At 38.7% G+C, this 14,169-nt stretch overlaps 1 protein-coding gene across 1 annotated transcript in view; it reads left to right on the top strand.

The window, feature by feature from the left end:
• The window catches only part of LOC144592032 (guanine nucleotide-binding protein subunit alpha-14), a 104,674-nt gene extending 90,800 nt beyond the window's left edge, over window positions 1-13,874 (top strand). Inside the window, exons 5-7 of the mRNA XM_078396224.1 lie at window positions 1,695-1,824; window positions 4,753-4,906; window positions 8,206-13,874. Coding sequence (XP_078252350.1) covers window positions 1,695-1,824; window positions 4,753-4,906; window positions 8,206-8,396 — 475 coding nt within the window. The 3' untranslated portion in view covers window positions 8,397-13,874. The remainder of the gene's footprint in view (window positions 1-1,694; window positions 1,825-4,752; window positions 4,907-8,205) is intronic.
• Window positions 13,875-14,169: the final 295 nt, after the last annotated feature.

Below are 14,169 nucleotides of genomic sequence, written 5' to 3' on the forward strand. Positions count from 1 at the left end.
TTAAGACCAATTGAACAAAAATAATAAATAAAAAAGGAACAGCAGTGAAGTAGTTCAAGGCTGTTGCCTGAACTGGCATCTTGTACACATTAGAAATATGGTTAAAGTTGTCCATGTCAATTGGGTAATTGCAGTAGGAGATGTACTGACGGTACGTATGATGACAAATTAATTCCTGGTGGGAATGTTAAATGACAATGAGTTGAGCCTGGAGACCTCGCGTTCTGCAGTTCAAGAAAGTAATGCATTGTTGGAGTCCAATGCCAACATGTCGACGGAATGAACCTCAGTGGGTGTGTGTATGTGTTCATACTCTTGTTTGCAAAGAAGCAAAGTAATGGGATTATTTACATATAACATGTAAATAAATTAAGTGGGTATAGAACAGAATTGCATATGGCACGCAAGTTCTCCTCTTGTTAGATTAGAATGAAGTACACACCCATGTTTTGAAACTCTTAATGTCTGACAGTTGTTAGACTGTTTGGAACATGCAAACCTTTTGCAGACTAGCCGCATTGCTTGGTTAGTCAGTTCTTCCAGCAACATTTATAATTTGAACATGAAGTAACTAAGCTATAACAATGCAATGTGTGCCTGTGAATATATAAATATTAAGAAAGGCTCATTTTTTAAATTAAATACATCACTGATGGGAACTCCATTTGATTGTTCTAAATGTCATTAAAGCTATTGAAAGCTGCTTTAAAGAGCTTCCTGAATATTTCAATCACATGAAGGTCTATCCTTCAGAATAAAGGTGACATTGCACATAGTTGAGAGCAGTCAATTTCCTTTTAGACTACCTTGGATTTTATTGCGGCAACTAATCCTTGTTTCACTTAGTGGGTGAAGTATAATTAACAAAGTTGTAGTAGTGATATACCAGGAATTTAATTATCTTCCTTTAAGACTTTTTTAAAGCAATTTTTCTAATTGAATGTAACCATTAAAAACATTGCTATTAAATTGATTTGGCTGCAAGTCTAATCTCACTTTGGCTCTTGAGTAAAATAGACAGGTTTTTGGATTGAATGAGAACTTGTACAATGGCACAAGTTCTAATTTGTGTGGAGTCCATGGTGGGGAGTCAGTTCTGTGAGATGGACTGGGCTATATGTACAATACTGTGCAATTTCTTGCAGTGTTGAGCAGATCAGCTCCCAAACCAAGCTATGATGCAACACGACTTTATGTGGCACATCTGTAAAAGTTTGCAAAAATCGTTGGTGACATGCCAAATTTCCTCATTCTGCTCAGGAGGGAGAGTGTTGGTGTGCCTTTTTGGATGTTGCATCAATATGGTTGGTCCACCACAGATGGTTGGTAATATTAATCCTAAGAAAGTTAAAGCTCTCATCCATTGCCACTATATCATCATTGATGCTGATTGAGGCATCTACTACACCACGCTTCCTGAAGTCGATAAATAGCTCCTTCGTCTTGCTGATTTTGAGGGAAAAGTTGTTGTCCTGATACCAAATTACTAAATTCACCTTCCTTTACTCTGTCTAGTTTTGTCTAGGTTTAGTGGGATGCGGTCCTGGTGCGGGTTAATGGGACTAGATTTGCTGGGGCAGTTTGGTTGCCATGGATGAGCTGGATTGAAGGGCTTGTTTCTGTGTTCTAACCATTTACTTGTGCATTGTCGATGGAGACAGCAGTTTCAATTTTTTGTTTGTATTATTTTGTAGGATGGTGGATGTCGGAGGTCAGAGATCAGAACGAAGGAAGTGGATTCACTGTTTTGAGAATGTCACCTCAATCATTTTCTTAGTTGCACTTAGTGAATATGACCAGGCCCTGGCTGAGTGTGATAATGAGGTAATTATTAATTAATCGATGCTGAAGAAAATTGATGTTATTTCAGATGAGAGAGGTGAAAAGTTGAATGAATAACCTTATGAAATGATTAATTAGTCAATCCGTATTTTGTCTGGAATCTTTTCTGCATAGACATTTGTCATTTAGTGAAACAATGTGTTTCATTGCCAGTCCCATTTATGCTAATTCTGATTCTTTGCCAGCTGCATAATGTTTTTAAACGCAGTTTTGAAATGAACTTGCTTATTAATGGCATTGAAATTATTTTAGAGCTGTTAATTGGTATTAATTTCAAAAAAAAGTTGCACAAACCACGTGGGAAACACATAAGAAAAAAATATATAACATTCTGGAAATAGGTAGTGGTCAAGGAGCATTGATGGGAGGGAAATGGTTAATGTCAATCAGAAAAACAATCTGTTTAAAAACACAACAGACGAGGAGGAAATCTGAAGCTGAAGCAGCAAGTTTTGAAGTCTTCTATGTAAAAATATCTCTTCATTAGCATTAATTAGTCACTTTCAACAACTTTGTTGTTGTTTGTTATCTCTGTTTAAACTTGAGACAAAACTAAATTCAAAGAATATCATTTAATTGTCTTTGTGTTTAAGCCAGTAATTTTTTTCTTTTGATTCGCTATAATTCTGCCTATTTAAAAACAAAATCAAATCTCTAGAGAAAAACAAAACTGGCAGATAGGAGTTATTTTTCATTTAAAATAAAAAATATATTAACTTGCTGGCTGGTTACAATGCCACTTCTGATTAACCACTACTTTCTGTAGCACATTTAAGTTTTATTGAAGTTGGAATGAATGGTACAATAACCTGGATACAATCTATACAAATTATTACGTAAAGGTTAATGGTGTGCTGATGGGAGTAAAAAGCTCCAAGAACAACAATGGTAGGACCAGCATGTGAGTGGTGCAGACCAGAATAACTTCAGCTGGAAAGACATAGTGGGTGGTCCAACTCTGATGCCTGCTGAGATTCTTACAATTACGAATTTGATTTGTGCTGATATCAAGAGGCTAATGGAACTGGATAAACCAAGGGCTCTGAGAACAGGCAACGTCTCAGCTTCATACTGAAGACATACTTTAAAATTAATGACATTTTTCTTCCAGTTCTGTTACAACACTGCCATTTTTTTGAGAGATAGAAAATTGCTCAGGATATATATTGTCCACAAAAAGCAGGACAAATCCAATCCACTTAACTGGCTCTAAATTGATTTACCCTTAATCATCAGCAAAGTGATCAAAGAAGTTTCCAACAGAGTTATCAGGCAGCACCTAATTTTCAATAATCTTCTTTACTGATGATCTGATTGGTTTCTCCCGAACTCATTTGATCCAGACCACATTATACAGTGCCCTCCACAATGTTTGGGACAAAGACCCATCATTTATTTATTTGCCTCTGTATTCTCCACAATTTGAGATTTGTAATAGAAAAAAATCACATGTGGTTAAAGTGCACATTGTCAGATTTTAATAAAGGCCATTTTTATACATTTTGTTTTCACCCTGTAGAAATTACAGCAGTGTTTATACATAGTCCCCCCAGTGTCTATCATACAGTGATGATGAATACAACAATAAATACAATGTTGAGTGTAAAACAGCAGAATGTGGAAGATTGCAGTGCAACCTGATGCAAAAGAACATCCAAGTTCAAAAATTGAGTTGAGTAAGAGTATGTGGCAGGAACTTCAGGATGGTGGTAAGAAAGGTGATCAATTTAGGCGTCTGACAGCAGTGGAAAATAAACTGTTCTTAAGTCTGGACATCTGAGCTGTCAAGCTCCTGGATATTCTCACAGAAGATAGCAGAGAGAAAAGGGGATGACCGGAGAGAAGGTGTTTTTGACGATATTTCCAGCCATCTTGATGCCACACATCATGAAGATGTGTCAGAATACTTTCATCACAACACTTTCCATTATGTTTTTTTTGAAGTTGCAATAAAGTCTAATGGACATGCTGGATCTTCTCGGACACCTAAATAAGTTAATGCGCGGAATAAGTGTGAAGACGACAACTCAAAATGAATTGGTTCAAACTTGGTTACAGCAAGACCTGGACAGCCTTGGGGAAGTGGGTTGATAATTGGCAAGTAACATTTACATCACATACATGATCTCTGCCGATCGAAGAGGCTATATTGCCTCCCTCTGGCATTCAGCAGCTTTATTGTGATAGAATCACACATCATCGACATTCTGGACAATCAACTGGACCAGCCACATATATATATAGCAGCTCAAGAGCGAGTCAGAGGATGGGTGTGCAGCAGTGAATGGCTCACCTTCTGACACCCCAAAGACTTTCCACCATCCACAATGCAGCAGAAGATGGGAGTACAAAGGAATATTTCCACTTGTCTGGTTCAATACAGCTCCAATAATTCACAATAAACTCAACATCATCCAGGACAAAGCGCACCAAATAGCACCTTTCATCACCGATGTACTGTGGTTGCAGAGTGTACCATGTGCAAAATGCACTGATGTTACCCGTCCAACTGCTTCTTCAGCACCTCCCAGACTTGTCACCAACAGGCCGAGGGTTGCAGGCTCCCTTCCGAGTACCAGCCATCCCAGTGGGATAATATGTCTCCGCTCCTTCATTCAATTGGTTCTAAAACCTGGAAGCACTGTGGGGATAATTCCAGCAGAAGCACACTGACTCACAACCACCTCTAAAACAGTTCAGGATGGGGAATAACTGCTAGCCTTGCCTGCATTTGAAAACGTTCAAGCTGTTCTAGGAAATTAGGTGATACTTATGTATGCAAGCAAACTACAGCATTTATGACTTGCATAAAATTGAGAGACTGTGAAGCATAGCTATATATGGAATGTGTCCTCTTTGGTTATTGTGCCTTACCTGTTTATGTGGAAATGCTTTGTGTTTTATTTTCAGAACCGAATGGAGGAGAGTAAAGCATTATTTAAGACGATCATCACCTATCCTTGGTTTCATAGCTCTTCAGTCATTCTCTTCCTAAACAAGAAGGATCTCCTAGAAGAAAAGATCATGTTTTCTCATCTGGTAGATTATTTTCCAGAATACAATGGTGAGTGTTTTTGTGGGTATAATCTAATTCACTTTGTTACACACAGTTCTTTGAAAATGAAATAGTGTAGATGTCTGCTTTATGGAAATAAAATTATTGCAAGATTAATATTAATGTATGCAATTATGATACTCAATAGTACACTGGAAGTCTGTTAGAGCTTTTCAGTAGTTCCTGTAATCTGTAGTTCCTGCCAGAGTCTTCAAAAGACTCAAAACACAAAAGTTTGAAGCTTTATTGAGTGTTTCTTTGTATTATTTATTTTCAATTTTAGTATTCCGGAATTAATTCCAAATGGTTCTACTTCCTTCAAAGATGATTTATTCACAAAATGCTGGAGTAACTCAGCAGGTCAGGCAGCATCTCGGGAGAGAAGGAATGGGTGACGTTTCGGGTCGAGACCCTTCTTCAGAAGAAGGGTCTCGACCCGAAACGTCACCCATTCCTTCTCTCCCAAGATGCTGCCTGACCTGCTGAGTTACTCCAGCATTTTGTGAATAAATCGATTTGTACCAGCATCTGCAGTTATTTTCTTATCCTTCAAAGATGATTATTAGTAAGCATCTAATCTTTGTGAAGTTCTCAGGGATTGTTTTGCTGGAAGAGCTTTTAGTTGGGACAAACCACAAAAATGTCAGAAGGCAAGGTGACATGTTTCATTTAAGGTGTTCTGGCAGTGGGAACCAATGTGGTAAGTGGGGACTGAAAATGGGTAAACAGCATTTTGATGCATTTTGGGAAGTTTTGGGTGTGCTGAAATGTAAGGTTCTTGGATCTAGAAAGGCTTGTATCATAAGTGTACCGCAAATCTGTGGGTGAGGCTTAGGATACACGTGTGGGTTTAAACTAAATAGTGGGGGGGAGGGGTTGACAAATTGGGAATATAAAGATGGAGTTAAAGGGGAAGTGAATACAGGAAAAGTTGCAAAAGACTCCCGAATTAATGGGAAGGAAAGTTCGAGAAGGGATAAGAGAGTAAGGTCAGGGCCAATAGTGACCGGTGTGAGAGGGGAGGTGAATACCAAAGTTAAAGTGTTGTATTTGAATGCGCAAAGTATAAAAAATAAAGTGGATGTGCTTGAGGCTCAGTTAGATATTGGCAAGTAGGATGTTGTGGCAATTACAGATACATGGCTGCAAGAGGACCAGGGTTGGGTGCTGAATATTCAGGGGTATACGTCCCGTTGAAAAGACAGACAGGTGGGCAGAGGGGGTGGGGTCAGCTGTTAGTAAGGAATATATTCAGTCCCTTGCAAGGGGTGACAGAATCAGGAGATGTAGAGTCAGTATGGACAGAACTGAGGAATTGTAAGGGTAAAAATACCCTAATGGGAGTTATCTACAGGCCCCCAAACAGTAGCCTGGACATAGGGTGCAAGTTGAATCAAGAGTTTAAATTGGCATGTCGCAAAGGTAATGCTACGGTGGTAATGGGATATTTCAACATGCAGGTAGATTGGGAAAATCAGTTTGGTAATGGACCCCAAGAAAGGGCATTTGTGGAGTGCCTCCAAGATGGATTCTTAGAGCAGCTTGTACTGGAGCCTACCAAGGAGAAGGCAATTCTGGATTTAGTGTTGTGTAATGAACTGGTTTTGATAAGGGAACTCAAGGTAAAAGAGCCAGTAGGAGGTAGTGATCATAATATGATAAGTTTTAATCTACAATTTGAGAGAGAGAAGGGAAAATCGGAAGTGTCAGCATTACAGTTGAACAACGGGGACTATGGAGGCATGAGGGAGGAGCTGGCCAGAGTTGACTGGAGAGACCCTAGCAGGGAAGACGGTGGAACAACAATGGCAGGTATTTCTGGGAATAATACAGAAAGTGCAGGATCAGTTCATTCCAAAAAGGAAGAAAGATTCTAAGGGGAGTAAGAGGCGGCCGTGGCTGACAAGGGAAGTCAAGGACAGTATAAAAATAAAAGAGAAGTATAACATAGCAAAGATGAGCAGAGTCAAGGAATATGGGGAGAAGGTAGGAACGGGTAACTAATTGTGGATGATCAGCCATGATCACGGTGAATGGCGGCCCTGGCTCGAAGGGCCGAATGGTCTACTCCTGCACCTATTGTCTATTGATATTGGATTGGGGAAGTTCAGTTCGGGATCTAAAGGTTTACAGGGACTGTGTCTATCTTCTCCCCTTGCCTGTTAGGCAGAAGATACAAAATCTTGAAAGCACATAATTGTAATTGTAATTAATTTATTATTCAAGTATGTAAACATACAAGGAATTTGATTTGCCATCATACAAAAAAGCAACAAGATACATAACCACATAAAAATTAAACATAGACTTAAACAGCCACCACAATGGCGTGTGAGAATCCCCAGGGCACACAGCATAAGAGGAGACCCATAGCCATCAGTTCAATGTCCGGGCCACACACACGCTCCTTCACTGTGATGTGGCCATTGGTGTACAGACTGCTGTCATTCTCTCTGCAGTCCCTGTCCGCCCGAACAGTCAGAAGCCGTCCACACTCGCACTAGACTCCGCGATGTCCTCATGGAAACATGTTCCCGCAAAACACCGAGATCACTGCACTCACGGCACTCCCTTCGAGTCCTCACCAGTGCAGGCAGCACGTCCATCTTGTTTTTTCAGCGACCCTCACATTCCCCACTGTGATGGAAGGCAAATAACATATCTTCTTTCTTCCTTTTCTTCCACGGTCGGGACAATTGAAGCTCCCGCAGTCGGGGCTTTCGAAGCTCCCGCAATCGGGGCGGTCGAAGCTCCTGCGGTTGGAGCTCCCGCAGTCGATCCCTAACAAAGGGACCGGCAGCTCCATGATGTTAAAGCCGCAGTGCAGACGGAGCTACGATGAAAAAGTCGCATCTCCATCGAGGAAAGAGATAAAAAGGTTTACCCCCCCCCTTACATAATACAAAAACTAAAGGTACACTAAAAACATACAAGTAAACACAGTACACACAGACCAAAACAGCAAGAGGTGAAAAAGATGAGACAGGCAGTTGGCGCGGCTGCCATGTACGGCGCCAGTGCTCTAGGGCGGCATAGAAGCAGATTCAAGAACAGCTTCTCCTCATTTTTATCAGACTCTTGAAAGGACCCCTCGTATGCCATGGATGAATTCCTGATCTTCCAGATGATACAGTCCTTGTACTTTTTTGTTATCTGCACTTTATTTGTTGTTGTAACATTATAACATGCATTCAGTATATTTTCTCTTTTGCAGCCCCCCTATGGAGAGAAGGAATGGGTAACGTTTTGGGTCGAGACCCTTCTTCAGTAACATTGTATATATTTACTGTAATTTCAATGTATTTCAGGTCCTCAACAAGATGCCAAAGCTGCACGAGATTTCATTTTGAAGACTTATCAGAATCAGAATCCAGACAAAGAAAAGGTCATCTACTCTCACTTCACATGTGCCACAGATACAGAAAATATACGGTTTGTCTTTGCTGCTGTCAAGGACACAATTCTACAATTAAACCTGAAGGAATTTAACCTAGTGTAGAAGACATGCAACCCATTTTTCATCATTGAATACTTTTGTAATGGTCTATTTTTACTTGCAAGTTTAAAGTTGTATCTGTAAAGTTACTAATTTACCAGAGAACATGGTGATATCAGTGCAAATGTTTCATTTCAGAGTTGATCTCAATTCTATTCAGAATTTTTCCTTCACATAGTTAAGAGTTCTTCTATTTGCATAAAACAAATTCTGCTGGCTGTATTTGACACAATTTATGAAAACGTAGTCAAATGAAGATGTTATTATCTTTAATATCGTTTGTTTTAAAACCGTCCTGAGGATCTTATTGAAAGACACAAATGTTTTTTTCCAAAGGTGATTGATTCACGATTCTTCTAAATGGCAAGAATGCATCCATCTTTAGTTTTATACGTAGCAATCAAAAACACATTGTGGGATTCCTGGAGTCCTGAGGTTTACTAAATGCAGCTAATTACCTAAAGTAAAACGTGCCAGATTTTGTATAGTTTGCATCATTTTGGTTACGTTTAGCACATGCAGCATTTGTAATCACCAATTTTACAGAGAACTCTGAATTATTGCTGTATAAACTATCTTTACTTTCTTCAATTTATTTTAAAATGTTATCCAATCAATCCATGTTGGAGTGATTAAACCATAGATGCCTTCAACATTTAAAATATGAAGATAAATTATTGCCCTCATTAATGGCATTGTATACTGAACACATGAAATGCAAAATTTAACACCGTAGACAAAATTGAATGTGATATTGATGGAATTCATCAGCAAAGAATGGCTAGTATGGTTGTGACTGGAATAGTGTATAATACTTTTCCTCAAACCATTGAAAGGTTCGCATGATGAAGTGAAATCTTGTTACTATGCAGATTGTCTTTTGAGTGTGTACCTTAATCTTGCCAGGATTGCAATATTTAGAAGAAACTGCTTAACAGGACTTTCTTCTGTCAGCAGCTGAAAGGAGTTACACATTGGTACATCAAAGCTTGCAAGCCACTGTAAATATGTATCCTATATTCTAGCTCTGAAAGTTGTTTATCATGGTAAAATAGGAATATTTGTCAAAATGATATACTATCAGCAAATTTTAAGGAATGTACAGACTTTTTCCACAATGTAGGAGTGCTAGATAGAAAAAAAATTATACAATTGTTTGAAGTTCGAAGCTATAATGATTTGTAATGCATGATTTTGCCATGTAATTTCATTTTGACTTTTATAATTTCAGTCACTGCTGTTTTATATTTAAAGAGATATTTTAGAGATCATAATTTTTCCAGTTCAACACTGTCTTGCATCCATTTTTATTGGATTTTTACCATTTATGCAATATGTGACGGTTTTTGAATATTGCCAAAATGTCATTGAATTTGAATATCAGATGTATAAAAAAAATCTGTGCTTCGCCATGTCTTTCCATGAAACAGCAGGCATAATGCATGTGTGTAGTCAGTCTAAGTGCTAGATCTTTCGTTTATGCTTTTTATAACACCATAAATATCATTTAATGAATCACATATCAAGTTGCATTACCTTGTGGACCCAGTGTAGTCTAGTTTCTTGTTCATCGTAATCAAGTTTGTGCTTCTTACTTGGATCTAATTTAGTTATTCATGCTATACAAAATCCAAATTAAATCAAATCTAAGATACAGCCATGTGTATTAGCAGGGACAGGTTTGATGGTTTTTGGTGAGGTCCCTGCATGATGTGCAGTTTTAATTCTACATTAGCCATCTTTAGATCTAATGGGTTCCCTGTCTAGAATTCGTTGTGATTGGCAAGCATATTGTTCATTAAATTGAGAGTACTCGGGAAAAGGTTACAAAACCTAGTAAGATCTGTTTGCTAATCTTATCTTGAGAGACAATTTTAGGGGAGTGAAGATGGAGAGAAAATAAGCTTCTTCTGACCCCCATAAAAAGTGCAGTGAATGTATTGTTTCCTGTGACAATGGTCCACCTTGCTTTAGCTATTGGGATTCTAGAGGTATGAGCAACCTAGCTGACCACATTCAAATATGTGGAGCAGATTAAATAAGGGGCTGCTGGCCTTATTGAAGTATTTAATTTGCCAGTATCTCTCCTGAGCCAAGGTTGGCTTCCTGCTCCTTATCCCATTTCTGTCCAGCTTAAGAATGAAGTTTGAAGGGAGATGGAATTTTGTCTGAAATATTTTTTCAATTTTATCTTTCTTCTTCCCTCCCCTGGACTCTCATACCACCAGATGTTGCATGGTAAAGTTTCTGTCCAGGTAATAGTTTTGTCAGCTGTGCAAACAAAAGCTTCTTGTTCATGTGCAATGTGCTACTGTCAGTTCGAAAGGAAATGAAACTGAGCTAAGGCCAGTTCTAGTATCCCCAATGGCAAAATTTCTCAGTTTCCAACAATAAGAAAAATGTGACTAGAATTGAGGTTTTGAGAAGCAAAGGAAGGAGATGTTATATTGATGTTAATAACAAATTAATTCATTTTTTCTTAAGCGTGGCAAAATTGCATTGACTTTTTTGGAAATGTATTTTATTACATATGGAAGGTAATGGTTGATTTCATAAGATTATTTATGTTTCTACTAGGATCCTTATGTTTAGAATAAACATTGTTTTCACTGACACCTGAATTCCCCGTCCTTTTACTTGCACCCACTTTAAAATTTACATGAACTACTGCATCAAAGATCTATAGCATAGAACTGTGCAGCCAAACATGATGATAAATTAAATCCTTGAGCCTGTACATGATCCAAATCCCTCCTTATCTTGTATATTCAAGTGCCTATCTAAAAGCCTCTTGCATGCCACTATCATATCTCCTTCCATCAGTACTCATGGCAGTTTTTTAACATGAGAGGGGGAGTTATTTGGCATTTCCTCCCTGGAGAAAATTTCTGACTGTATAGCCTATCTATGCCTCTCATCATTTCTCAATATCAGATCACCCCATAACACATTCAAGCGAATCAATCCAGGTTTGTCCAACCTCTCCTTGTAGCCAATACCTTCTAATCCAAGCAGCGTCCTGGTAAACCTCTTCTGCATCCTCTCCAAAGCATCCATATCCTACCTGTAATGGGGTGACAAAAACTGCACAATACTTAAAATGTGGTCTAACTAAAGTTTTATTAAGCTGCAACATGACTTGTCTCGTACTCAATGCTTCGACCTATGAAGGCAAGCAAATAATAGGCCTTCTTTACTACTTATCTTATTTGTCGTGCTACTCAGGGAGCTATGAATTGGATCCCAAGGTCTCAATGTACATCCATGCTGTTAAGAGTCCTGCTATTAATTGTATACTTTCCACTTACATTTGATCTCCCAAAGTGCAACATCTAACATTTTCTGTTCATATCTGTAACTGTTCTCTATCTGCTTTATCCTTTGACTGGCTTCCTCCCTGTCTGCAACTCCACTATTTATTGTGTCATCTACAAATGTACTAACCAATTGGCCTACATTCTCTTCTAAGTCATACTTACCCATACTAATCACGACCATAACACCCAGTTTTCTGTGGATAAACTAGTTCTGAATCCAAACTACCAAGTCAACATAGATCCCATGCATCTTAATCTTCCGGATCAGCTACCATGAGGGACCTTGTCAAATGCCTCATCTAAATCCATGTGGACAACATTCACTGTCCTACTCAAAGAAAAATCCTCAAAAACTTAGTAAGTTAGTAAGACATGACCTGCCCAAGACAGAGCTATGCTGACTGTCCTTAAATAGCCCCTTCTCTTCCAGATGTGAGGAAATGCTATCTCTAAGAATCTCCTCTAAAACCTTCCCTAACACTTACGCAAGATTCACCAGACTATAATTTCAATGATTTTCCCTACTTTTTTCTAACCATAGGAACAACATTAGCTACTCTAGTCCTCCGGGACCTCACTTGTAGCTAGAGAGAATAATAAGATCTTCTTTATGGCTCCAGCATAGAAACATAGAAAATAGGTGCAGGAGTAGGCCATTCGGCCCTTCGAGCCTGCACCGCCATTCAATATGATCATGGCTGATCATCCAGCACAGTAACCTGTACCTGCCTTCTCTCCAATTTCCTCTTGCCTTTTTGAATAACCTAGGATCGATCCCATCAGGCTCTGGGGATTTATCCACATTATTACTTTTCAAGGGACCCAAGAGCCCTTCCTTCGTGATGTCAAAAGGTATATATTATATCCCAGTGATTTCACTATCCCCCATGTCCTTTTCCTTGGTGAATACCAATGCAACTATCTGTTTACTAGCTCACCTACATCCTCTGACTCCAAGCATTGCCTAATTTATCCTTGAGTGGCCCTACCTTCTCCCGAGTTATCCTCTTGTTTTTAATCTATGTATAAAATGACGGGATATTCTTTAATCTGCCTTGCCAAGGACATTTCATGGCTTCTTTTGGCTCTGCTAGTTACTTGCTTCAGATCTTTCCTGCGATCTTTATATTCCTCAAAGGCTCTGAACTGATTGCATCTTCCTAAACATTACACTTAAAAAAAAATCAAATTGACAAGCTCTTTGGTCATGCAAGATTCGCTTACCTGCCATCCATGTCCCTCCACCTTACTGGAACTTGCCAGTCCTGAACTCTGAGCAATTGTTCATTAAATGATTCCCACCATGCCAGAAGTTGGTTTACTCAAAATACTTACTTCTTATTATCTGAAGCCCTCCCTCCTGCACCAGCTCCTTAGCCATATATTGGTTGTACTATTTCATGTCTCTAGCACATGGCATTGGTAGTAATAGTGAGATTATGTCCCTGGAGGTCCTTTTTATTAACCTGCTACCCTTCTCCCTAAATTCTATTTCCTGGACCATATATCTCTACCTGTCTATGTTATTAGTACCAATATGGACCATGATCTCCGGCTTTTGGCCCTCTTCTCTCAAACTGCGCTGTGCCCACTCGGAGACATACTTTACTCACCACTAAGAAGCAAATACACTATCATGAAGTCACGGATGCAGTCACACAAAAGTCTGTTTGTACGCTTGACTTTCGGGTCCACGAAAAGTGGACTGTAATTTGTATTAAATTATTTTGCAAGTATATTTCAGCAGATAATTCCATACAATGTCGATATTTTATATCGTGCATGCTGTGATGTTCAGCAATCTCTGATTTTGCCAGTAAAACTATTTTTTTCAGCTGGAAATCGGATTCAATTTTATTTGGCAGCTGTAGATTAGAACCCCTCTGTACATATTATTTTAAAAGTTGAGCAAGGGTACAGAAAAACCATTCTTCCCCTAAGCAATCAGATACAAAATACCATATTTGCAGGTGCTGAAACAGATATCAGAAGGTACTGAAATTAACTTTCTTATCTGAATTATAGCTATGTGACACTCAAATATATTTTCATGTTTTTACAAATGTTCATATATTTTACTCTGTACAAAATCAAAAGGACTACATTTTTTAAATGTTACCATCTGGCCAAACATCATTGGGAATCTTATTTTTGACTTATTATTGTGAAGTTTCATTGGTCAATAATTAATTCAAATGTACTTTGAAACAACTTTCTTATTTGATAATGCTGCTGTTTTAATCTGAAATTAAACACAAACTTGGTTCTTATGTTTACTATATTATTTTCTTGCTAGTTTGGGATTAATGAGGTCATAATATTGTCTTTGAGAAATGAACTGAGTTTACCTCACAATTAATATTTATTTCTGGTGGTGTGACTGTCCCGGCGTGCCCCGTGCCTGACCTTCATCCCGTGGTGCAGTGCATGGCAGCGGCAGAGGATCTACAAGATGGCCG

The sequence above is a fragment of the Rhinoraja longicauda genome, chromosome 3 (genome assembly GCF_053455715.1).
Source record: "Rhinoraja longicauda isolate Sanriku21f chromosome 3, sRhiLon1.1, whole genome shotgun sequence".
Taxonomy (NCBI): Eukaryota; Metazoa; Chordata; class Chondrichthyes; order Rajiformes; family Arhynchobatidae; genus Rhinoraja; species Rhinoraja longicauda.